Source organism: Ipomoea triloba, chromosome 15 (assembly GCF_003576645.1).
Source record: "Ipomoea triloba cultivar NCNSP0323 chromosome 15, ASM357664v1".
NCBI classification, from domain to species: Eukaryota; Viridiplantae; Streptophyta; class Magnoliopsida; order Solanales; family Convolvulaceae; genus Ipomoea; species Ipomoea triloba.
Window position 1 is genome coordinate 14,823,687 of NC_044930.1, and position 27,514 is coordinate 14,851,200.

At 33.7% G+C, this 27,514-nt stretch overlaps 1 protein-coding gene across 4 annotated transcripts; it reads right to left on the reverse strand.

The window, feature by feature from the left end:
* Positions 1 to 511: 511 nt before the first annotated feature.
* LOC116006498 (nuclear pore complex protein NUP160) lies at positions 512 to 21,720 on the reverse strand. Of its 4 annotated transcripts, XM_031246902.1 has the most exons (28): positions 21,608 to 21,720; positions 21,163 to 21,301; positions 15,620 to 15,752; positions 15,268 to 15,532; positions 14,793 to 14,853; positions 12,685 to 12,827; positions 12,472 to 12,566; positions 10,953 to 11,057; positions 10,745 to 10,842; positions 10,255 to 10,375; positions 9,614 to 9,796; positions 9,297 to 9,489; positions 8,635 to 9,203; positions 7,954 to 8,116; positions 7,120 to 7,394; positions 6,850 to 7,037; positions 5,429 to 5,505; positions 4,992 to 5,338; positions 4,307 to 4,375; positions 3,907 to 4,225; positions 3,617 to 3,745; positions 3,182 to 3,290; positions 3,014 to 3,085; positions 2,753 to 2,888; positions 2,252 to 2,359; positions 1,864 to 2,004; positions 1,286 to 1,459; positions 512 to 1,197 (listed from the first exon to the last, which is right to left on the reverse strand). In XM_031246902.1, the coding sequence occupies exons 2-28, from the start codon at positions 21,282 to 21,284 to the stop codon at positions 1,156 to 1,158; spliced, it is 4,437 nt and encodes a 1,478-aa protein (XP_031102762.1). In that variant the 5' UTR covers positions 21,285 to 21,301; positions 21,608 to 21,720; the 3' UTR covers positions 512 to 1,155. The 4 variants fall into 4 exon arrangements, with proteins under 4 accessions (XP_031102762.1, XP_031102760.1, XP_031102759.1 ...); XM_031246900.1 differs by lacking the exons at positions 21,163 to 21,301; positions 21,608 to 21,720 and adding an exon at positions 16,619 to 16,875 and having other exon boundaries at positions 3,940 to 4,225; XM_031246899.1 differs by lacking the exons at positions 21,163 to 21,301; positions 21,608 to 21,720 and adding an exon at positions 16,619 to 16,875 and having other exon boundaries at positions 3,913 to 4,225.
* Between the last annotated feature and the right edge of the window lie 5,794 nt (positions 21,721 to 27,514).

Below are 27,514 nucleotides of genomic sequence, written 5' to 3' on the forward strand. Positions count from 1 at the left end.
ATTATTAAAAGAGGAATAAAGAATCTGTTTATTAGGCAAAAGAGTGAATACAAAAAAGAGCCTTGTTAAAAGTAAAAAAGAAAAGCTAACATCTTTATGCATTATGCGGTTGTACGAAACCTCTTTTGTGTCTTGAGTTTGAGCACTTTCCTTTGCTCAACTACACTTTCATTCATACACGTAACAAATGAAAATTTCAGGAGTAGCCCAAACCAAACAGGCTAATATAGAATTATAACCCTAAGGTTACAAATTCAAATTCAACTTTTTTTTTTTTTTCTAATTTGAGTCAATCAATTATGAACTTAGGGGCTAGTTTACCTCCTTGTAGTCCTTTACCAACTAGAATCACAACACTGATTTACGCAGTACACACCCTCGGATAGCTACAAGTTTCTCTCGTGAACCCAAAAAAAAACAAATGAAAATTCATTCTCATAACATCTGTTCCGTATTCGTTTGACATGTAAGGAATGATAATGAATATAAAGAGTAATAACAAGTGTAAAACTTGATACAAATAACACATTTCTAATGGAAATTAAATTTTGTAATGAAACATATGATCCAAAAGACACTCTTTAGAAAAAGATGAATATATGGCAGCTAACAGCTATCATCACCGATTCACCAGACAACCACCAAATAAAAGTATATCTTTGACTTGAGTAGACTAGACTAGACGGCTAAGCAAACAAAGTTGTAACAAGAAATGGCAAATGGGGTGATGTTTTGTAATAATAATTTCAAAATTACTCAACTCAATTGCGCAGCGATCTAATAAATTTAAGATCACCTGGATTTCATGTGAATCCAGATTTTCCATCAGTAAACATTGCAAGCTGTGCAACCGATAACACAATTTTTCATATACATGCAACTAGGTGAATCTTTCTATCAAGGGGTGAGGATGGCATGGGGTTTTCAGTCAGCAGACATATTTACCTTGTTAGAACGTTAATGCCCAAACGTCTTGCTCTCTGAAGGGAGAATTGGGTATAGGAGGGAGCATTGGCTACCCCACACAAATTTCATCTTCCACCAGGTGTTCAACTGCATGCATGCCCGCTAAAATAGTGAAGTGGAGCATCCTATAATATGAAGAATGCAGTCCCATCGTTCATAGGCTAAAAAGGACAAAGATGCAGGATCATACTAGGCTGCAGAAGACAGCACATCATCTGAATCCACTTTAACCTGAAAACAAGAAACACATGCTAAGGACCCTACACGTTGGCAACATGTATCCCGATATTGAGTAAATATTGCCACAAAACAAGCATACAAGATTTAGATGGTTCTGCAGAGCTGTATGCAGCATCTTTTTCAGCTTTTCACTTTGATCAACCATGTGACCCAATTTGATAGATTGCTCGAGCTGGCACCACAACCGCTCAATAAGAGTATAAGGAAACCAAACTGCTGATGATCTTTTACGACGAATTATGTCCATTGGTCTCTGCATATGGTGAAAATAGAAAGATTATGGATATTTAATACAAAGTATTTAGCAGTCCAATTCAAACCAGCCATCATTTTCACCAGACTAAAACCAACAAAAGAATACAATAACTCTCTGCCCCTTTGCACATTCAGTTGCTAAAAAGAGAAGATAGAAAGGAATGACCATTTGACAGTTGTACTCAGTATCGTTGTTCATTATGGGGGGAAACACGAGAGTTTATACAAGCTCACAAACTGATGTGTTGCTTTGACCTAAACATTCATTAGTGGACAAATGCAAAGACAGAAATATCATTCTATAAGCAACAGAGATGTAAAAAAAAGTAATGTAGATATATCACAGGGCTATCAGATTTCAAATGCAAAGCACAGCAAATGAGAAAAAAAAAAAAAACATACCAGACATGCAAAAGATTCAATGTACTCCAGAAGTAAATTAGTTGCTTCGGTGAATCGTCCATAATCAACATATAGTCGAAACAAGGATGCTGGGTTTGACTCACTTCCAGCCATTCCCCAACTACTTTCTCGTTGAACACTCTATGGCACACATACGAAACATTAGTTATGAAGTTGGGTACATAATTACAAACACTCTACTAGTGATCATAGTTATAAATTGGTGATGATGAGGTAATAAAAACAAATGCCTTTGGAGATTTATGCAGTAACTTAAGCAATTCCCACCCGGACATATTAAGAAAGCAACATGAAAAGCCATCCTAAATGCACAAGTCAGGGTCTCAACCATATTGTTTAATGTCTCTTAGGTAAAGAGAAAATTTACCTTGAACATTTGAACCAACCAAAGGGGTAACTCAATCTGAGGATCAGCTGCAAGAAGAGTTTCTGCAACCACAACAGGTAATCTGGCATGAAAACCTTCATATTTATCCTGCAAGGCAATACAAACATAATAATAGTATGTAAGACAGCTTTAGTTGCTATTATATAGAAAAATATGCTTGCTCTAGTCATGCTGATGTCAAAACCCCCATAATTCAAACTAGAAAACAAGGAAATTTATCAATTCCACCTTTCTCAACATCATAAAAGTAAGTAACTGGTGTTTTGTTAAAAACCACCTTATAGAAATCCCATCAAGGGAGAGGGGGGTTGAGGGGTGGGTGAAATAGCTCAAATTACTGCATGTGCAGTTCTACAAACAGAAGATCAAAGCATTGAAGGCTATAAGTGCAAGCAAATTATGACCAAAGTTAAAAGCATAGAATTTTAGATGTAAAATAATATTGTAAGTGATAGCCAAAAGGATGAACAATATACTGACAAGATAGAGCTCAAGAGTTTCCCACTGGCCATTGCCATTGGATTGTTGTGGTATTGGAGCTGCATCAGGTGAACCATTGGCAATGATCTCATCATGTGATGTCATCAAAAGAAGGTTCTTCATTCTATACTCATTCCTGAGAATTCAAAATAGATTTACTTACAAGACTCATAAAAAAACTGATGAAAAACAATACTTGCACTTATTTTTATAATTAAAAGCAAATCAAAAGAAAAGAAAAAGATATTTGCAATATCTCACCCAATTGATGAGGGGTGTAGCCTGCTTGGGCAGCATTTTAATGCCATTGTGGCAAAGACCTTTTCAAGTTCCCTGGAAAACACAGAACATTGAATTTGAATGATGACAAATGTAGGAAGTACAACTTCTTTACAACTCTTACTGAGAAAACCTAAAATACTAATTTACCTCTTCAAAGCTGAACCCTTCCAAAATTTTAGAATTACTGTAAAAGCCATATCATACAGATTTGACTCGACCAACAGGTCAACTATATCTGGTGGAGGCTTCTCAGTACCTCAAAGAACAAAAAGAAAGAATTGGCAAATTAATATTTTAGAAAGCCATGCAGATGTACAATATTTTAAAGTTCAGATATTAGACATGTAGGCAGATGAATTTAAGACATGTATCACCAAATATGTTCCTTTTTATAATTAATTTTCTTCACATGCAAAAGGAGGATTTGGATAATGCACAAAATGGTGCTGCTAAAAATTAAATATCATTTATGAATGCACAAAAGAACTCTAACAAGTTTATGAAATCCAATATTTTCCAGCTTCAGATTTACTTGCAGAAGTACTAGTAGATACTGAGATACATTGCTAAAATGGAAAATACCTGCAAAAGTCCATTTAATATTTGCCAGTGAGAGCAAATATTCAGCTGATGTCAAAATGAACTCATTCTCAAGCTTCTGAACATCTATGTAGGACCTTCGCCTTTGAGTTGGAGAACCATCACCAGCAGCTAAATGGGAGAAAAATTATATATAAGTAAAAAATAAAAATGCAATTATTTATAGCCATTGAGTTCAAAATAGGAGTTGAAAAAAGAAGATATTACTCAACAGGAAAAAAAATACAAGATATGTTGTAAAAAATAATTTTAATGTTGAAGCTTTAATTTACAATTGCCTTCCACAGCTATCCTAGCCTTTTTACTTGGAGAGGTATCTTTATCAGGAGAACTGTCATCATGTGGACCATCAATCCAAGCATGGGTAGGATGAACAAGTTGCAGAGCATTAATAGAAGCAGAAAGCCCATTCAGCCTCTCCTGCAGAAGCAGGGAACGCCGCTGGTGATCTTTGATGTCTGCTACAGTTCTTAATTGAGAAGAATACAAGTAAATATAACTTGCTGCTTTGCGCCAATTATGTCTCTGCATCTCAAATGCATAGAGCAACCTAAATGGGTTTGGTTTGGTTGAAACATCTGAACGCTCAGCCTGCAGATGGGAAGTAGGAACACTACATCATACTTGCATAAGATCCAAGCATTTTATCCATTTTAAATATATGTCACAAACCTTCCAAGCAAGCTCTCTTTCCACCTTATCTGTTAAGCCAATAAAAGGTAGTTGTCCATTACAAAGAATCTGGAACAAAATAAATGCAGAGCATGAGTATGAGTAATTTGGTCAATATTTTTAGAGCACACCTAACACACATATAAAATATAAAATAAAAAAAAAAAAACTTAATAACCAAACACTGATGTTCTTCACTTTTTATTTTCTTTGGTTTTTTGGCTTGGGGATAGGACGGGAAGGTTTCAGAAGCATCAAGTATATGGATATCCTTAAATGACCGTTAGTGTTCAAAGAGAATTGATGACTAAAAGAAGTATAAGTAATTGGGAAGATTACAACAAAGAATTTTTCTGAATATTAATAAGCACACAGCAACAAGTTTCCATATCCATTTAACTGAGCATTTCAGATGTGCTGCTCTTCCTAGGGTTTCTTCCAAGTTTTGGAATAACAATTCAGAGCAATCATCATTCCAATATCTCATAGTGACAACTGAAAATAGTATGTTGCCAACAGCATCAGTGTTAAAATACAGCACAATGAACACTTCTCTGCCAAAATAATTTACCGTCTCATATACATTAATATATAATTGCAGAGATGGATGCACAAAAAGAAGAGAGAGAGAAGAGGGAAGACACAGTCATTAAGGCAGGGGAATAAAAAGAAAATGAAACTACACCTTTACTGCTCCACGCTCATATAGAACAATAACAAAACGCCTCAAACATATGTTTTTGCTTTCCTCGTCTGGATTTGAGATTATTGCACAGTATGCATCATAATACAAGTTAAGATCTAGAGTAAACTTGAACACATTTGCCCAAAGTCGTCCCTTAACAGCAGATGGTGATTCATCAACAGGATCAACCTTTAAGTCACCATCTTTAGGACCAAGAGATTCATCAACTAGCTCAAGTGCAGCAAGTGCAAATTGGCAAGCAGCCTGGCTCATACTATATTGCTCAAAGATCTGCATTGCCCATTGATAGTAGTGAAGCTTGAATGAAGGAGTCGAGGTACTGTGAACTAGATGTAAAATAACATTTAACAAGGTAAGATTATAGTTTAATAATTAGAACTTCTCATATGACATTGCAAGAACATTAATTAACGTACTTAAACCAAGATGCAGCCATCCAGCTTCATATGGCAAACTTTGCAAAGCCTTTGAAGCTCCTTGAGCAGATGCAGCTCTGAACACAAAAGTTAGAACTTTAACACTACAAGGGAGTTCTAGCAAAAAAGTTATTTTTTAAACCAATAATTGAACAAAGATCAAGGAAAACATAGATGGGAAAATAAGCTTCAAAACACTAAGCATGCTTATGAAAGAAAATGGTGTCTCCCTTAGTTCTCATCTTCTTTTGAGAGAGACAATATAATATTATTATCTGGATTCATCACATTCAGTGCAAGTAGTACAATAAATAAATAAAACAACACAGACCAAAGCATTAAAAAGATGATAAAAGGTTGCACATATACTCATGTCAACAATTTAATCATATTTTTACATAATCTTATTGGCAGCTACATTTAAAATTTTCCAATGCCACAGGTTTTACTAGTCAACAGAATTATAAAAAAGAAGAGGGGATTAGTCTACATCAGCCAAAACAGTAGCCTATATAAGAATAGATGAACAGAAGAAAGAAAAAAAGGAACTTCAAAATTTTCACTTGAGGCATCCAGAGAAATTTGAATCTCTCAAATAAAGAACTTGTGCATTATATGCAAAAAATTTAAAAAATAAATAAATAAAAAGAAAATAATATTTCAATTACGTAATTTCAATCCATATGAGGAAACAGTAAAATAGGGCATAATATCAAAGTGTGAACTGCTCCAAATAAGATATTAGCAATCTACTGAGGTTCTACACACTGGTTCTGTTTTGTAAAGCTTATGATAGCAGGTCATGATTATGGTTTATGATTATTGATTGTGAATAATCAAATAATCAATTCAAATGCTTATGGGTTATAGGTTTAAATAATCTTGTGCAGACCAGAATAAAAGACAGGAATCAATGTTGATAAATCGTGAGAGAATTGTCCAACAGCATGTGTTAACAATAGGAAGATACAATATGGCCAATATTTACAGGGATTCCTATAGCCATACAGAGCCCCTAAATCACGTTCAATCCCAAATTCTATGGATTACAATTAATGCATACAACCAGTGAAGCTAAAAGGTGCTTTACAATTTGTAATCCATATACTTTACAAAATACAAACATGTTCAAAATAAATTATTCAATCAATACTCTAATTAAATAAGCTTTGTCAAACATGCAAATTATCTTTCTAGTCAGAATGCTATGTAACTGTAAATTTGCAAGACAGATTTCCAAAGCAAAACATTCCCAGCCAAAAGAAAATTTTGACCACAAAAAATATCTGCCCATGCTGTTGCACTTAACTAAACCTATGAGTGTCCAAGTGTTCTTAGGATGTAGATAAATAGATAATACTAATGCAAGATGATGGTGATGATTATGATGAATATGTTAGATGATTAAACAAGATGGTTACCTAAAAAAGCAGCGCACCGCTTCACAAATCTTTCTCTCTTTCAGCATTCCATGCAAACCACGCTGTGTTTGGGCAATAAGGGAACAACCAAGAAGATGGAGAATTTTGGACCACTCTCCACTCACACTTTGAAGACTTTCAGATGTCTTCTCCTTCCGCAAATATGACTCTACCAAATTGAGCATGTACTGGATGAAACAAGATTTTGTTTCAGCTACCATCATAAAAATTAGGTTCATTCACATTAAGATTAAAAACATAGCTACAAACCTCAACAGCATCATACTGGCCATGTCTAAGCAAGATAAGAGCAAGCTCAACAGAATGACTCAAAAAAACTGAAGATTCTTCGTCTTTTCTACCCCAAATTATCCAGCTAGTAAATTGCTGCACAGAATTTGTTATGCTTGCAGGATCTGGAAGATATCTAAAAGAGAGATGGCTCTGGCCTTCTGAGGAACCTTGGATGCTAAGCAGCAGGAGAAAAGCAAGTGTGAAATCAGATTTTCCAAGCTTCTCATTCCATGATCTCTGTTCATTGCTATCTGCCCATAGCAAGAGTAGTATGAGCTTTATACACTAATAAAGAGGATGGAGATACCAGAAGGAAACAATACTTTCCTATTATTTTTTCTCTCTTCAGGAGTTCAAGTGGTTATCTTTACAGTTAGCAAAACAAATTGAAATAGCAATCACTATCACTATCAAGAGTAAAACCAAGACAATGAAAATTGTAGTAGTTATATCTCTAAATAAACATTTCTTGCATGATTGCATCCTGAAAGTAAAATAATGAGATTAATATTGCATTTATCAAACAGGCTAGTATTGTGTTTTCCCATTAGATGGTTCTGTTCTATTTTTATTCCAAAACATGGCATCCATGAGGATTATCTTGGTAACTGCTGATATCATTTTCAAATTCAATTGCTAAGACTTTACAACTGACTGAGAACTATTCACTTCACAAAGCCCTATAAAACCAGGATAAGTACTAGGAAGGGCAATGTTACTGTTAAAAAGCATTCCATTCTCTGTAACACATTAACAACAAAGCAATAGTGAAAAGTAGCCTTCCTCAGGAAAATGTTAGCAGAATCATACCAAGATGCAATGATGAAAGTTGAGAGCTAAAATCTTCAAAGACAGGAGATTCAGATGGTGTGGTTGCAAAGAAGTGGATGATATGCCATTCAGTAAGCATCTCTTGGATCATAGGAACGAGCTCAAGTTTAATTCTTGAAACATCATTCTGAGACAAGTGGATCTGCAAGTGAATGCACTTTAGGTTCCTAAATTACAAGATAAAATTCATCAAGCAGTTTGTACTTTGTAGCATGCACTTCATGTTTGTTTTATACTACACTAAAATGCCATCATCAATAAAAAGAAAAGTCCATGTCATCAGTCAAAGACAGATCAATATACAAAGGTTTCCTAATGCAAACCATAGCCTAAGCATTACATTAACTATGGCCAGCTGTTTTAAAAATGATTTTAAAAAATTTTAAAACCACAACACTTCCATCTTGAGAAACTGTAATACACACAAATTCATAAAGAAGTCACATGTAGAAGTCCCATTGTTTCATTGCCAGCAATGCTACAGGTGGAAGGTAGTCCAACGATATAAGTATACTGTTGGTTTTTTTTTGTTCTTTTCTTTTTTGGGGGCAAGGGGGTAATTTCATTCTTTAAAACTGTCCTTTTGAAATTAAAAGGAAAAAACATCATCATGAATATCATACTTTATCAAACTTTCTTGAATAGAGAACGAAAACTAACCTTACCACTTGTGCTAAGCATATAGCTTAGAAGCATATATACATCTAGTGTAGATTCAAACATCACTTTAGCAACTTGGGAAGTAGCCTGCACTGTAACAGCAGTGTTGATATTGAACACTGCTTGAGAATTGAAATCTTGTACAATTTTGAGAGGCACAAGATACTTCAAATAACTCTCAATCACATCAAGGACTTTTCCCCATGTAATAGCTCTTGTGCACAAATTGTGTAGGGACAAAAACATATTCACAGAAAATCTCCTAAGACTTTTGTGGTTAGATATTTCCTTATCCCGAGCCACATCAGCTCCAAGTTCTGAGTGAAGATATGCTGTTGATGGACTATATCCAGATTCTACAGTCTTCAGCAAGCGAACAGTAACATCTTCAGGTGATACGTTTGGTGTTCTAAGGAGTGCCTCATAATATATTGCTGAAGAAGCTCGGCCCAACTGTTGACTGAGATTACTAATGCACTGCAGGACCTCAAAGAGAACTTCTCTTTCAAGATCATCAGCAGAGAAGTTCAACCCAGAGCTTGAAGTATTCCCAAACTCATCAAAAGAACCTTGGAATATATAAACAATAGAATGCTTAGCATAGGAGACATTCACAGCAAAAATTATAGTCCGTACTAACTAAAAAGTTGTTCCCAACATACCAAAGATGAGAAGCTCAATGTTCTCCAAACTGCGGCATAAAGAAATTGTATTTTTCCTAATTAAGCCAATAGCTCCCGTGGATGAATCAACAAGCAAAGCACAAGCTGCATTGTAGTGGCACCAATTATTGAAATAGCGTGTACAAAATGATTTCCAGCTGTAAACTATTGAAACTGGACTTTCAGCACCACCCTATCACAAAAAAAAAGTATAATTAACTGAGTTGAAGGCTTCATCCGACCTTCCCTTAACCCAACCAAAACAAAACAAAAAGAAATCTTTAAAAGGAAAGAAAAGAAACCAACAAGAGAAAAACCTGATGCTCAATAAGTGACAGGATTTCATTTTTTAGCCCATCAATAGTCAAGGAATCAAACTCAGAATCAGTGAAGTGCTTGTTATAGTCTCGTAAGGTTGCCCTTAGAATGGTATTATGATGAATGCCTGGAAGAAGCAACCTACGCAGGAAGATATAAGACACAAAGGAAGCAATTTCATCCTGCAAACAAAATTTAAAAAATAATAATAATACAAGTTAAGAAACTTTAGTTAATATAGAGCAAAGGGCACACAACAGTAATCAGTAGAAGTAACTTGGAATCAGTTGCACAGACTAGTAAAGACAATTATAGCACTTGGTCATTCACAATATAATCAAGTTTTGAAATAACTCTTGGGTGAACATTGATATGAGGCCAAGATGCAAATCATGCTAGCACCTGAATTGTACAATTTGTTTTCTGATGAGACTAAGATCACATAGGTAGGTGGGGGTGACAAACTGACAGTGCAGCATATCAGAGTACCAGACTATGTATTGAGTGAGAATACATCTTATTTATTTTGCTCTTTAACTAAAATTCCGTGTTGAGCTAAGTCCAATCTGATCTATGCATAAAGAATGTTAATATGGACAAAGAGGAAGTACTCTCAAGATAAAGAGGATATCTATACCACCTTTGAAGATGATAATACAGCATCAGAAAGCCAAAGTAGATCATCTGAAGAATTTTCAAAGCTTTGGAATAGCTGGTCAGCAACAAATGCTTCCTGTAAAGAGTAGCAATGAACTAATCCCCTATAAAACATTCAAAATTTCGGTATCAGTAATACACAAGCAGATAGTGACACTTGAAATAAACAGAGTAGAAACCAAACAAGTTTGCTTATCATATTTAGCAAGCTCTGGTAAAAGAGGCATCTGAAAACAGACTGAAGCAAACTCTCTCCAATTGACCACAGTTCGTTCAAGCAAAGAGAAATCAGAAACAGGAAATTAATTTGTTAATATATATTCTCATACCAGATGAACTTAATCTTCCATATTTTCATAAAATAACTCTCATGTTACTCTTCCATAATGAAGCAAAGGAAAACAGAAAGGAGAAACAGGAACCTAAAATTGGTAATATATATTCTGGCACCACGATGAGGGTGATCAACTTACTCTCCCATATTTTCATAAAATAACTCTCGCATTACCAATCCATCTTCTTTAAGCATCCATAACTTGTTTTGAGTAAGTCTCAGATCAATAAGGCCACCCTGGCAGTACCCATATAATTTGAGTCAAATATATCTCAAGTTGGCCTTAAATCTTAATAGGAAAAGAATTACAAGGACAAAAAAAAAACAGAAGGATAGCTAATTATTACCTTCTCAAAAGGGATACTTTGAGTTGAAGCTTGCAAGGACAAATCAATCCTGTCCCCAACACTGAAAGAAAGGGTATATAGAGAGAGTATCTCCACGCCAACTTCCTTGACAAAGGGAAAACAGAAGAACATAAACATCAATGTCAAACCATTGTAAGCATAAATAGGGGAAAACCTGAGGATCCATTGGAAAAAATTCTTTCATATTAATAAAAACCGTTGTGATCAAGAAGCTGATAAAAGGCATCGCACAAACAGAAGGCTACAAGCCTACAACAATGTTGTAAGGTTTACTAGGCACCCATTGGCCCGTTGATGGGTGCCTAGCACCTAGGCGCCAAAGTATTTAAAAAAAAAAAAAAAACACACACACACACACACACACACATTTCTTATTCTTTTACCTTCATTTAGGCAAGTAGCAATTAAATAATATTATAATAATTAATAATAATCCAGAAGGCCAAAACGGAAAAAGCAAAACCAACAGTCCAAACCGATTGAAAACTCCAAAGTGGGAAATGGAAAAGTTGAAACCCTCCAAAGTGGTTAAAGTAAAAGTCGAAAACCTCAAAACCCAAGACTATGGTTGACCGGGCAAATTGTGGAGGTGGGGACTCAGTAACTGGCAAGCAGCAATGGCGAGACTGCTAGACTGCAATAGGCGATGGCATCTCCCACAGTCTCGCTTAGCTATGATGATGGGCTGTCGTCCCTGTTGAGGTCATCGTTGTGACTCATGAGCTGTCTAGCGGTGGTGAAGGGCGATTGGGCAATGGCATCTCCAAGTCTCAGGTTTCTCTATGTTGATGTTTGATTTTATGATTTGGTGATCGTGGCACCTTTTACACAACAGATTTTAGGGTTTTTTTCACTCAAAAGTCAAAACTACATCATTTTGAGCGAAACAACCCTAAAATAAAATGGAATAAAATCAGCCATGCCAGCCGATTAGTCGGCCCACCAACTAAAATGACAACTATTGCCTAAATTGTCTCGGCCTAGGGGCGCCTAGCTAGGCCACCTGGGCCGAGTTCTACAATACTGGGCTACAAGAACAACGTAATCAACAAACTTAAGATGCTCAAAATGATGTATTTTGTGATAAAGATAACATCCTAGATCACATCAAACAGCATCCTAAGAAAGCTCAATAATTCTGAGCTTCTCTAATATGCTCATTATTTAGGCTCCAAAAATAAACAGGTCAGACCTAATGTGAAAAGCTCCTCCATCATGCAGAATCTAAGGAAGGAAAATTTGCACAGCCTTACCTCTATTACCAGATCCACACAATAATACCAATTTCCACAAAGCACAAGACTGAGTTAATGACCTGCTACAGATGCTATTATTTTGTGGCCAACAAATTTTATCTTTAAAATATAATTAGAAATGAGAACAGAAACAGTGAAATATAGGTTCAAAGTACTTCAAATCCAACAAATAGCAGGCTAAAGAAATGAAAATTGCAGGATACATATCAATGGAACATTTTTAAATTTTAATTGATACTCACCATATGATGTTTCTGTAACACTGCCAGTGGAACTATATTAGTATCACTATCATCCTTTGATTCCTTTCCCACCCATAATCTTACAGATGTTGTCTCTGTGGAGGCAGTTTCAAAAATATACAGAAAATATGTCAGAACCAACAATGACTAAGTGAATTTCTTAATGGATCAAGTAAATGATTATTTAAGATGATGCAAAACAGGAAAGTTTACCAGTCATATTATGAGTCAAAACTTTGGAGCGATTTGAAAGGTGCCACACCCGTAATATTCCATCAGAGTGGAGCACAAAAAGAAGTTTTTTCTGACACAGCTCTGATATTACTAAATCCTGCACTGCAGCAACTGTCCTGCTCCTGAATGATGAAACAAGTTGTTCAATAAGCAAAAATCATACCACAGATGCAACTTAAAAGCTATACATCTTTCCAATGCAAAAAGAATAAAAGATGGTAACAGTGATGAGTGATCACTATATATCTTGCCAATGGATGACAAAACAATCTGTTTAATAAGATAGAGAGCAAACAGGATATGGATATGTCCTTCCAATGCAAACAAGCAACAGTAGTCACCAGGGAAGTAATGTTCTTTGGGAATATTATTGAAATTTGAAACACATGATTGCATAAGATTGCTATGAATGTTCAGAAGTATGTTGACAAGATGCCATTAACATTCAGAAGCACATGACAACCCCTTGGTATTCTTGGTAATGGAATGGCAGGAATGCAAATTAAGATGAGAGATGACATGCATATAACAAGAGAGCATGTCAATATTGTGTTGTTGTTAACAGCATAGATAAGGTCTAGATGTCCATTTCTCAGCAAGATACTATATCCTGTTATAAAATACATAACAGTATCTTAATTCTTAACTTCCAAATGCCAACTAAAACAAATAAAGGTAAATTACAGTGAACTCTCTTTTAGTTTTAAAATATTGAATGAGGAAATGTAGTTGCTTTTCTGAAGCAGAAACAGAGGTTAGATTGATTCACAAAAAGATTCATAGCCTGTTGTCTATACATGATGAAGCAAGGAAACAGGCAGGCTGACACAGGCATGAAGATAGGTAATTCCGGAACAGAGGACATGACAAGACAAAGACCCAATTTTAATTAATCAAGTGGCAAGTATACACCACAAAAAATAAAAATAAAAAATAAACCTAACAGAAAGTGATATGAAATACCAAAGAGAATTATAGAATGAAAATGGTCCATTGAAAAATGTCATCAAAACTTAGTTCAAACATGTAAGATTGTAAGAATCATTTTCAAATTCTGTTCAGATAATGGGACAAACATGGCCATTGAACTGGACATGTATTGTCCTATAAAAATATACTTTAAAACGAAAATACTACAGAAATTTTGAATTGTCTAACATGTATCCTCATGTCTACAAAATGCCAATGTCCAAGGCAATGATGTGGCCTTAAATTTAGTTTGATCACTTTCTAGTATATATATATATATATATATATATATATATATATATATACATGTGAAGAAATCTTTAAATCTTTAGCCCTCAGTTTACAGGACTCAGCGTCAAAATTTTGTTTTATAGCCATTACTGAAGAGTACAATGTGTTTCATTTTATTCTGTGTTTACTTTCAACTGAACCTGAAATGTTTTAGACCTCCAAGTTGTAACCTCTCCTGAATATTAATTGAATCACGCACTATATATCATTATCTCAAAGAAATTACCTAAGAGGATTATAACAAAGCTTCCCTCAATGAAGATCTCTACACTGGTTTCTTAAATTTCTAAAGGAGATTGGTTTTACTCCAAAATACAAGAGAAAATGCAAACACCTTAAATAAAATAAAACAACTCTGGGAAAAATGAATAAACAACTCAAAACATTCATATAATTAAAAATTAAATATAACAATAATAAATTTTTTTTTTAAATAACACATTAAGATTCATCTCACTGTAGCATCATTGAATCTTTCAAAATAAATATTGCAATATAAATAAATATATATATACACACACACACACACACATATATATACAGTTCACTTTTTCTAATAATGCTCCAATATAAATAATAATGCAAAGTAATCAACTACGTTCTAGAATCAGGGGATTGCTATATGATAAAAGGTTCTTACAGAAACAAACCCTTCAAAGGGGTAAAAGAATAAAGACAATGAAAGCAATGGATAAATAAGTACCCATTACAATCATATAGGCAACTCTGCACAGAACATTTATGATGATATAAGAAATAAAAGAGCACAATAGTGTTGTTTAATTTCAATTGACATCAAGCATCATTCATAATATAACTATAATTACCTGGACATTATGCCCCATAAACGACCAAAGCCAGCATCATCACGAAGCTCATATACAAAACCTACCAGAGGGAAAAGGTGTTAGACTCATTATTATAGTATGATAAAAGATCAATACTTAAAGTGTAAAACATTACTGAAATTTCAAGTGCACGGAACCAATACCCAAAAACTCAATCATAGCAATGGGTCCAATACTTGAAAGGACCAGTCAGTAAATGTTTAAACTCTCTTTTCAAATGTAAATTGCATTAATTACTAGGAAGACAAGTTTTAACACCAAGCAATATGGGCATAACAGCAGAACTAGTAAGAACCACAAGAAAAAGGCATAAAGGCATGGCATAGCAGCAATACTAGGAGACAAAATATCAAGCCAAAGCTATACACATATAATGTCCCAATACTAGCAACAACCAAACGTAATTGCATATAGAACAAACAAAAATAACAATAGAATGACAGTTATTTTTAACCTGGAGCACTAGGTTCGACCATGCCAAGTTGGAAACAGCTGACAGATCCATCATTCCTGCCAACTACTATAGACCCTGATGTTGCTGCGACTGCTGTTATTGCTCCATGATGAGGATTCATTTGTGTATTGCACTCAATAACCTCACTAGATGGAAAAACAGAACTAGATATATAGGTAGAAACATCTTTAAGTTTAATAAGGTAAGCAACCCCTGAGATTGTCAAAGCATTAAGTGTGAAATGTCCCCCAGTCAAAAGATTAGCCTGTCAAAGAGAATACATTAAACTCACTACCAGAAATTTAGTGATCAAGACAATAAAAATGTTAGAACTAGCTGAAAATAGGGTAACCTGATTTTCACATATCAGAGTAAATGGAAAAAGTGCATCTGTGAATACAATCTGCAGTCCAATATTTGGGAACTCTTTATCATCATTTAGCTGCATTATCTCTACAACATTTGCCTGGCTCTTATTAATTCTCCTGTAGTACAAGTATCAATGTCAATTTTATTAGAGTTTGAAGTAAGAAAACTATGAAAAAGCCCCCGCACAAGCATCTTAAATTCTTAATAGAGGTTCAGTTTAAAATATAAATATTGCAGGATGTATATAAATTTACATTTTAACCATATCAATTTATTTAGGTGCCCTAGACCCAGTTGACCCTATAATTAAATATTTTATGGGTTAAGATTTCCACAGTAAGTATACATTTCATAACAAAGCTAACATACAACTAGAGAACATGAGAAAGTGTGATTTCATTTTGAAGTTGATGTCAGTTAACACTTAATGAATTACAATTAAACGAAAACCAGAGATAAAAATGGGAGCTCAAAAAGCCAATAACATTCAAGTAACAACTTTCACCAATTCAGAACTTAATCCCATGGAAGAAAGCCAAAAAGGCTTCAAAACCAATCTCTTTAAGAAAGAAAGAGAGAAAGCCTGTGCATTGCTACGCTACCCACCTTACAACACACACAAAGTTAAATGAAAATTTCAGATAATTAGCATTCAAGTATTCTAAACTGACTCTGCCCAAGTTTAGATTACAACTATAGATAAAAATGAAGAAGGTCAACTACTGAAGATGAAGGATAATTTGCTTCACACCATTATTCTGCTATAATAGTACAATGCATAATAGATATCAATTAAAATATGAAATCCGAACTACAGATAATTCCAACCATAGTCGCTAGAAGCTCAAAAAGACTAGCAACCAAAACAACACAAATATCAGTAACATTAACCGCACTCTACTGCAGTAGTGCAGTTCCTTCACACACCTAAAATATGCAGCTCTAACATACATAAATGTGTGTGTGAACTATGAAAATTTACCAAATTAGATAAGTGGGAGGGTTTCCAAATACGGCGTAGGAGGCGGTATCTCTGTTGAGATGATCCGGCAGCACGGCGGCGGCCTCGGCCGGAGTAGAAGCAGACGAAGGAACTGATAGCTGAATCCATTTGATGGCGTCACTGCCGATTATAGGAACTTCCATTCCGGCCAAACACGACCTGCTCCCCATTTTCACTCCCCAGCATACAAATCACATTTAGGTTTCAACAGGTTTAGAGGATTTGGGGTTTAGGAGCGGGTTTGCTTATGAGGGAGCGGGAGAACAAATTTAAAATTCACTTTTCGCCCCTCAATTTCAGATTAAATGTAAAACGTTTCCCTATGTTTGGGACTTCTTTTTAATGTTACTGGTATTTTCGCTCGTGCGTTGCACGGATTAGATTTGTTATAATATTTTAAGAATATTTGGATCGATATACAATTATATAAATTATAACATCGAATATTATATAGCGCAATTGATGAAATTGGTTGGATCGATTATGTTTTTTTGATGTTTTTCTTGCTTGAATTAGAGCAAAATAATTGTCCAATTACTCAATGCGATGCACGGATAAATTTTTTATTATATATTTAAAATTCACTTTTCGCCCCTCAATTTCAGCTTAAATGTAAAACGTTTCCCTATGTTTGGGACTTCTTTTTAATGTTATTTGTAAATGAAATTTTAAGACATGTTTACTAACAGAAAATTATTTTCTATTTTTTGTTTTTTAATTTTTCAATTTTTATTCTCTGTTTTTTATTTAGAAAACTTTTTTACTAACACTTATTTTTTGAAATTTATTTTTTTAGATTAACGTTATAAAATTAACCATAAGTTTAATTTCGAGTGATTTTTAAATCTTATATTTGAAATAGTTTGCTTTAAATAGAATAAATATATTTTTTTACTTTTAAGTTCAATATATGTAAAAAAAATTTACATTTGATATTCGAACCAAATTTATATCTTTATATAACATAAATTAAAATATATCCGAACTAATAACCTATTAAGTTCACATAAAATTTAATTTAGATAATATTAATATTTTTTGAGCTAATATTTAAAATATATTTGGATATATTCATTTGAATGACATGTATATAATATATAATTTTTATTTTGAATTCTAATATAATAATATATGTGAAATTTTGATATCTGATATATAGACTAAACTTGTATCCGATATAACATAATTAAAAATATCCGAATGAATAATCAATTGAGTTTAATCAAAATATAAAACGTGGTATAGATTTTAATTTTTAATTTTGATAACGTGAATGATGTATAATTTTAAACATAAGCAAATAAGTTATGTTTAAATAAGTAATGCAAGTAGAAAAGATAGAAGATAATAATGAATGTAATCATAGTAATGAACAAATATGTAAGTAGATAATGGTGAGAATGTGGTTATAGTGACATATAGTCTAATAGATGATAATTGATTATGTTTTTCATTTAAAAAACAGTTTTTAATAGTGTTCTTGTTTTCTAGAAAACTGAAAAATTATTTCATATTTTCAAAATAGAAAATTGTACTAGTAAACATGTTTTTTGTTTTCTATTTTTCAATTTTCCAAATTTTCAAAAAATTGGAGAAAATTTCCAGTTAGTAAACGGGGTCTAAGTGTCACACACTCACACTTCTACTTCATAGTTCATACTAAACTCATTTTTATTTTTAAAATTTTGATTTTGATTCCAATGCCCACATTTGAATCACTATATTTTATTGTGCAAGGATTAAAGTGAAAAGATAAAACGCTTAAAATGTAATTAAATATCTTAACTAAAAAAACGTTGTTTAGAAGATTGTTGGAATCACCAATCTTTGTTACTTATAGTGCATAACTATCTTCTTCTAGTTTTCCTCTCTCTCGGCTTTTGTAGAGAGTTTGTCAATTTCTAGGGTTTCATATTTCGTTGTTTTGTCTGCTCGTCTGTCTTCCTTGTTTTTCCTATTTGTAGCAATGGAAAGGGGGGTCCAAGCGCTCTGGCTAATGCATGTGAAGCGTTAACAATTGTGGATGACGATGAGGGTGTGGTGGTTGAGGTGGAGGAGAGTGAACAACTGATTTTTTATTACCAATTTGCTATGGTTGGAAGGGTGGTCACGGATAAGCTGATAAAGTTTGTGGTGTTTAGGGATGTGATGGCTACAGCTTGGCGTCCTGTTAAGGGCATTTATATTACAGACCTAGGGCATAGTAGATTCTTGTTCACCTTCTTTCATGAACGTGACATATCATTGGTGATGAATAATGGACCTTGGTCATATGAACAAAATCTTGTTTTGCTCCGTTTGGAGAAAGAAGATGATCCTAGACTATTAGTTTAGACTAGTGTTCTTTTTGGATCCAAGTTCACAATTTACCTTCGGAATTTATGTTCAAGAGAGTTTCTACGGTCATCGGAAGTCATGTCGGGACGTTTGAAGAAGTTGATTCGCGTAACTTTGATGGTGTAAGGAAAGCATCTGAAATCCAAGATGAAAATGAAATGAAAAAAAAAAAGGTGGGGATTGGTTTTGGATTGATTTGCGTTATGAGAGGTTACCTTCCTTTTACTTTCAGTGTGGAATAATAGGCCATGGAGATAAATTTTGACCATTGGTTTTTTAGACGCTTATGGAAGGGATAGAGAAGCCATTTGGTTCGTGGTAGAGAGCTCGAGGCTGATGTCAGATGGCAGCTCCGGTGAATTGTTGGCTAGTGCTGAATCCGACCTTGATGGTTTCTGATAGGTGCCAATGATACCTAGATTAAGGGTCTAAATAAGGGGTGAAATTGTGTTATTTGGTATCCTTTTGTGGTTAACCTATGGTATTTTGTGCTCTAATGTGTTAATCATTGCAAAGTTCTAGTCTTGGTACACTTTAGATTGTTTTGTAGGTTTTTGGACTCAAGGAGACATCATATGAGCTTGGCAAGGAAACAACCAAGGAGGAAGCACAATTGATGGCTCTACGTCCAAGTCCATGTCGTCGTGCATTGGTTTGTGGTTTCTTTCCAGAAACTTCCATGCCCCAACTCCACAACATGGGAAGAAGAAAGAAGGGAATTTAAGTGAAAAGTCCACGAGCGATCCACGCTCGTGGAATCGACTCTGGGCAAGAAATGTTGATTAAGTGCATTGAAGGAAGCTATTTAAAAGGTTAGATTAGATATTTTCAGGGGACTTACACTTGAACTTACACTTAGACATCTAGAGGAGGGCAATTGTAACACCCCTAAATCATAGGCTGAGATAAAGCAATAATCTTAAGATAAAGCTATGGATACCTCAACACTTAGAGAACTGAAATGTGGAAGTGAATCTATAACACAGGCGGGGTGCTACGCCACATCTAAGTCCACAAGACCTAGGTGCTAAGGTTAGTTCCGCACAGTCAAATAATCCTCAAACTGAAACATAATAACTCCAGTATTATAGCCAACAAAGTTCTAAGGCACGTAGGCCCAAATGTCTAAACATCAAACTATCAAGCTAGAACATAAAAGAGGAATAAAATGATAAACTAGCGCGCTCACGTACCGATTCTACTCCATACTTGGAAAACATTTAATAAAACATGAGCAAAGGAATGCTAAGTAATACTCCATTCGCACTCGTAAGAGTACCATAATATACCATAGTGTTGTAAATAAGTTTACTCACGCATATAGAATATATGCCAACGAAACCATACTTGTTTAAATGTCGAGAGACTCAACAACCAATTAAGTTGAATAAAACATAAACCAAAGACATCTCAACAAGCTCAATATCAAAGAATGAATCCACAAGACCCCAATTCAATAAAGAGACACTCAAACAAAGTACAACCTCAACTGAACAACAATTAAGGTAACCAACCAATCAATAGATTCAAATTACTCAACATAGAGTGACATAACCAAGAACACAAGATAGGCTTAGGGTTGTTCCAACCTTTACTCCACATCCATCCATAACACATGTCCATCCGGGTTCACCAGTTCATCCAAAACACCAGTCCAACTGCACACACCATCTGGACCGAAGCTCGCAGCCTCCTATCTAAAATTCCTCCAAACCAAAAGTCCTCTAATCCACAATATAATTTATAATATCACATAAGGAGCCGAAACTCAATTTCCTCCAATCCATAATAATGTATATATAGGAGCCAAAGCTCAATTTCCTCCAATCCAAGGGGTATACACAACAACATGGAATTCAAAGAATCAATCACAAGAATCCAAGATCACAACATATACCAAACTCATACTCAATACCAATGAAATACTCATCCAGAAGAATACTCAGACTCAGAAGATGAATATTAGATTCATGCTCTTAGGGTATCAACCAAAGAAGTAAACCAACAATACTCAACAAATGCTCTAACATAGAGGGTCAAGAACGATAGATCAATACTCAATAATCAAGGTAAAAAACTCAACATAGCTCTCAGAATACATCTCAGGAATCAAAGATAAAATAGTAAGTTACTGGACAACAAAATACATACTGAAACAGTAAAAGAAACACAACAGATGGAACAACCTGGCGGAACCCTCTACACCGCCACTCTGAACAGCTAGAAGAGACGGAGTACCCTCACGGGCCACACCGCTCCGCCACACTACATCGCCCTTGTTCTTGCGGATCAGCTTCACGGGACACATTATACCGCTAGTCCGCACTGCAAGAACAACACCAACGCACAGAATCACAGACTTAGAACAATATACACGATAGACACAGTAGCTCATTCCAGTACCCAGAATATGATCAGAATATACATCTCAGAGGTCAAATAACACATTGAATCCCTCAAAATAACAACAATCATACCAAGAATCAAGAACAACCAACACAATCTAAGAATACACAAGATATGCTAAAGAATCAAAGCAATACACAAGCTATTTCAATGAATAATTCTTAGGATTCCAAATACACATATATAAGAGAGTGAAAATAGGTTTTGTGAGACATGGAGTGTTACCTTTCAAGCTAGCTATCCAACCAAAATCTCCAAGAGCTCAACCTAGCAAGCTACCACTTCCTTGGTCATCTATCAACCGAAAACCCACCACAAGGAGAATGACAGAGTTCATAAAGATAACAACAAGGGGGGGGGGATGCATGGAAAGGAAAGATCTTACCATGATCTTTCTTACCATGATCTTTCTTGAAGAACAATAAAAGAAGGATCTTTGCTTGAATCTTGGATATGAAATGAAGATCAATTTTTGAAGGAGAAAGGGGAAGAACGGCGTGAAGAAGAAGAGTAGGGGAAGAGAGAGAGTGTGATCTCTAGATAAGGCTAATTCTTGAATATATACTTCAATACATATATACATGTATGTATATATTAGGGTGAAGGATTTAATGAAGAATGGGCTTGAACCTTTATAACAATTCTATGTACAAGAATAATTATTGGGCCAAATGATTCATCTCTTAAATAAATGAATACATAGAATAAGGAGAAAGCCCATAATATTAGGAATTAAATGTCTTAGAAATAATATATACACACACTAGTATAAGGAATTGGGCTTTTGATTTAGAATTACCTTAGAAAATATTCTTAATTCAAGAATTGGGCTCACTAGAAAGAATAGATTTAATTTTAGAAAATAATCATGGAGGGTAATTCCGGAATAATTTATTATGGGGTGTCACAGCAATAGTTAGGGAGTAGTAGATCATATTCTTAGAACACATTCTTAGATTGTAGAGAGGATTTTTGTAGAAGATCAACTTTGAAGACATTTGTTTTAGATTTCAATTGCAAGTTCTTAGGTAAATTCTAATCTCTACTTTGATTTGCTTTTCAATTTGAATTCAATTGCTATTTTCAATTTGTGCAATTAGGTTAATGTTTATTTCAATTCCAAAGCATGAGTAGGTAAATTCTTTATTAGGAATTGAATTATGAAGACATGATGCTAGTGTAGTTGTTTAATTCCAAATTGGAGATTGGTTGCATTGATGGGATGAATTATTCTTGTCAATTGTTGGTGAATTGTATGGTTTCTATGAGGGTGGCCATCTCATTGAATGATCTAAGGCATCAAACCTAGGCAAGATATTGCTAGGATTGATGTAGCTCCAATCAACATTGATTTCCTATTTCTAGACCTAAAAAGTGTGAGTAGGAGAGGTGGTGTAGGCTAGGTGTTTGTAAAAATGCGCCTTAGCTCTTTAGTTGCCTAAAACACACTCCAAATCTAGGGAGAGCCTACTAGACCTATCGGTGAAAGGCGTTGGCAAAACCTCCTGGGAATAACCAATCTTGCAAGGCAATTCTCCTAGACCTTAGACACACTATGATGCATCATGTCCACTAGCAATTCATTTCCTAGCTTTCTTTAATTGATTTAAACCTCCTTCATACATTCTTTGTTACTACAACATTCATTCTTTTATTCTTTGATTGGTCCATGACTATGGCGAATGAGAAACATGCTATATATTCTATAAACTAAAGGCTTGCCAATACTTCCAATTTTTCTTCCCTTGAGACCAACACAACCTGGGGGTAACCCCAATCATCTTTGATTGAACCGCACACAAAGCACACTTCATTAGTTTCACAAGACGGTGGGTATGGGATGTCAAACGTTACGAGCGTTAATGCTGAGCATTTAAAGCACAATGATGAGTCATTAATGGGGAAAGTTGGCATGGTACCACTCGGCAATCTGTGAGTTTTCCTAAAATAAATGAGCTTAATCATGGGGTTATTAATAAGGGGAGAGAGAGTGATGAAATAGTAGTGGTGGATCAGAAACGGCAGAGGGTGGGTAGTCAGACGAGGGAACTTGTGACACCTCGAAAATTTGGTAAGTACTTTTTTGAGAAAATATTATTTTCAATATTATTTATATTAATTTAACCTTTGGCAAAATATTTTTCGGCTATATATATCTAATGTATATAATGTATTTCGAAAATTGTTTACAAGGATTAATTTGGCTTGATGGACATAACCTTAAGATGAGTTTATTACCGAAATGGTCCCTCGACTATTGCGAAATTACTAATTTGGTCCTCGACAATTTTTCGTACACAATTAAGTCCCTCGAATTTGAAAATTTTAACCAATTTGGTCCTCCGTTTATTTTGCTGTTAAACATCCGTTAAATCAAGGCCAAATTGGTAATTTTGCTATAGTCAAGGGACCATTTCAGTGAAAATTAATTACCAATTTGGTCCCTTGACTATAGCAAAATTATCAATTTAGTCTCGATTTAACGGATGTTTAACATAAAAATAAACGGAGGACAAAATTGGTTAAATTTTTCAAAGTCGAGGGACTTAATTGGTCACGAAAAATTGTTGAGGACCAAATTGGTAATTTCGTAATAGTCGATGGACCATTTTAGTAATAAACTCCCTTAAGATTTATGTGAGAGTTCTTTGGTTGAAATCTGGGCAACAACAAATTTATTTTCAAAGCCATGTTATACTGTTATTTGTATATATATTTAGAAGCTCAAGAGTAGGCTTGAAACTTCTTGAAGATTTCTAAGAAAAACAAGTGTTTATGACCACTTCGTTATTCTATTTGTAAAATTTTAATTATTATAAAATTTCTATGGAGTATGGATCCCTCTCTTGAAGTATGGAAATATATATATAATATGATGTTACGTGTGATATATCTATATTTATATGATTAATCTACACTTAAAATAAGAGTCAATAATGTTAGACCCCTAACTGGAACTAAAAAAATGTTAGTGTAATAGTCTGCTATAATATATTGTACTTTGTGTTCTTCTTATTGTGCAACCTCCAATTAAATTCCTAATATATCCCAATCATTTATAATTTTACCAAATTCTTTCCGTTAATTATAACGAAAGTTTAACATTAAATTCTTTAGGCAATTTGTTTCTTTATTGTAGTTTTCAAACAAATTAGCAATATTCTATAATACAATTCTGTATAGATTCTTAACTTAAAATTAGAATATTGAAGTCTTAATAGGATTCTATAATACAATTTTGTATAGATTGCTAACTAAACCATTATTCTACCCAAAACAATAGTATATAAACCCATCCCCTTCTCACAAGTATTCACCCAAAACTAAATCTAACATATTCTGCAACACACTATCTACTTGACATTCTATAGGTATGATTGTCAAAATATTATCATGCTAATTCTATTATTTGTATTTGTACTCATAATGATTACAAATTTTTTTTTTTTTAAAAATCAATGATGGTATACTCATTAATTAATATAACTTCAATATCGTTATGTAAATATACCTATTGTATAATCTATTCATCTATACTTGTATCCTTGTATGTAATGTTGTGGTTCTCATTATATTCCTCTATAATCTACACATTTTAGTTACTCATAACTCTCTAATCTATGGTTTTTGAATTTATGTTGTGGTTCACATTATATTATTTCATAACATCCTTTATGAACATATTTTCCATGGCACAAGGATATTAGTCATGACAAATGTAGTAAAGTTAATTGATATTGACACACAAACTGTGGGCTGGAGTTGTACAGTTCATGTCATTAAGAAAAACGAACCAAAAAACGCTATTAGAACATCTGAGAAAAAGTATATGCTCATCGTCCTTGAGAATGAAACTGTAAGTAAATATTAAAAAATTTCTCCCTTTTATTATTATTATTATTATTATTGTTATTATTATTTTATTTTTATCATTATTAATATTATTAATATTATGAAGATGCTCTCATTCACCACCAACATCATTGTAAATGCTATATCTAAATGCAAGGAACTCGGGTTCAATCAATAGTGTTTAATAATGACATTGAAATGTATGATATCACTTTACAAACCAACAAATGGTATATCATCTCAAATGTCATTGTTAAACCTGTCCGGATGAACTATAAAGTACTTGATCACAAATACAATTACACATGGATTTTAAATGGTCGGACCGGTGTCCAAACAAGTGACAATGATGACACATCATTTGCTCCCACGTAAGTAGTTTATTTGTTTCTACTTACTTTAGTTGTAATTTAGCTATTTACAATTTCGTTATGTTTTATTAAAATATATAAGCATCGAGACTATTTAATTTCTTTAATTTTTATTAATGTAGTATTTTTTTCTCTCTCATTATTATATGACTATTTAACCAATTAAGGAACACTAATTTAAAAATATGCATTGGGCATTAGTTTAATCGCGCATCGCGCGTGTGATAAGTATTTATATTCATGTGTATGAATACGTAATTACGTATGGTATAGCAGTTTATGTAAATAGAGCATTAAGAATATATTTTAGTGTGTACATATACATTCTATGTGTATTTCGTCTTATATAAAGAAAAGAAAGCTATAAACATATATATATATATATATATATATATATATATATATATATATATATATATAGGGCCGTTCCAATAAAAATTGGGGTCCTGTGCAATATCTTAAATTGGGCCCCTTTTTTTCAAGTAATTTTTATATATAAATAATAGTTGTTCAAAAAGTTGTGTCAAAAATTTAAAATATAAATATTGTATAAAAATTTAAAAAGTGACATCGTTGTGCACATTTAGATGCAAAATCATCCACTAAACTTTTGATATCAACTTCTTCCAAAATCTCATTTTCAATAGAGATTAAAGCTAATACATTGAGTCTCTTTTGCAATATACTTGATCGTAAATAAGATTTCAACAATTTCAACTTTGAAAAACTTCTTTCTCACAATCTCACAATCATCTTGATCTTCTAAATGAAGATTAGCATCTAACAAATTTTCCTGGGCATCATCTTTTTGCACGTCTATTTGAGTTTCTTTTATAATGAATTTTTCAAGAGCTCCCTTTTGAGATTGAGTTAGTTGCTCAATTCTTCTTTTCTCTTACGCTTCTCAAACCCAAATAAATATTTTCTAGAAGATATAATTATAAAATCCTAAGAAAAAATAAGAATTTATTTAGAAACTCCATGAATAAATAATTAATCAAGAAACAAATTCTTGAATATATTGGTCTAAAATTAGAATTATTAAGTCAGGTAAATAAAATAATAAATAATAATTGTGACATATTTAATAATTTTAATTACCTGTTAATAGAATTAAAGAACTTGAGTAATCAAGAAGAATTGAAGAATTTTGAGTGCGTATACGGTCTATCATCTACTGCGAGATCAATTGCATATTTGCTTTCTTGCTATTGCTTTCGTCGTCTGCTAATAATATTTGCATCAATTAAAAAATTGCCTAATACCTAATTAGGCTAGTTGTGAGTTGTGAGATTCGTGTACATATAATATAACTTATATAAGCTTAGCTGCAATTTGAATTTTAGTAAATAAAAGAAAGCAATTTGAATTTGAATTTTAGTATATAAAGGAAAGCAATTTGAATTAAAATTTTGCCTAATATCCAATTAGCCGCCGCCATAGGATTTTGCATAAATGCAGCATGTATTACCTTCTAATTAGTCGCTGCCAGTATATACATAAAAAAAAAAAATTTAAATATGGGGCCCTGTGCAATGGCCCTAGGCAGACATGCCCAGGGCCGGGCCTATATATATATATATATATATATATATATATATATATATATATATAGATAGATTTTGGTTCAAATGCGGTCGTGTTCTCCCGTGTCGCCGTGCGGTCACACACTACTCAATGTTACGAAATACACCACTCAATAGTAAGAAACACACCACAATGAAACACACCACAATGTTAAGAAACACACCACAGTGCATATTTTTGTGGTGTGTTTCTTAACATTGAGTGGTGTATTTCGTAACATTGAGTGGTGTGAATCGCACGGGAGAGCACGACCACACCTGAACATGGGCCTATATATATATATATATATATATATATATATATATATATATATATAGATAGA

Bases quoted from the DNA above. Each gene is read 5' to 3' on its own strand.
- LOC116006498 (XM_031246898.1), bottom strand. From the start codon at position 16,809: ATGGGGAGCAGGTCGTGTTTGGCCGGAATGGAAGTTCCTATAATCGGC. The intron at 10,376-10,744 runs GTAAGTTGATCA...AATGTTTTATAG, and splicing joins TTTTATGAAAATATGGGAGA to GGGATTAGTTCATTGCTACT. The intron at 2,360-2,752 runs GTCAGTATATTG...ATTGCCTTGCAG, and splicing joins AAACTCTTGAGCTCTATCTT to GATAAATATGAAGGTTTTCA.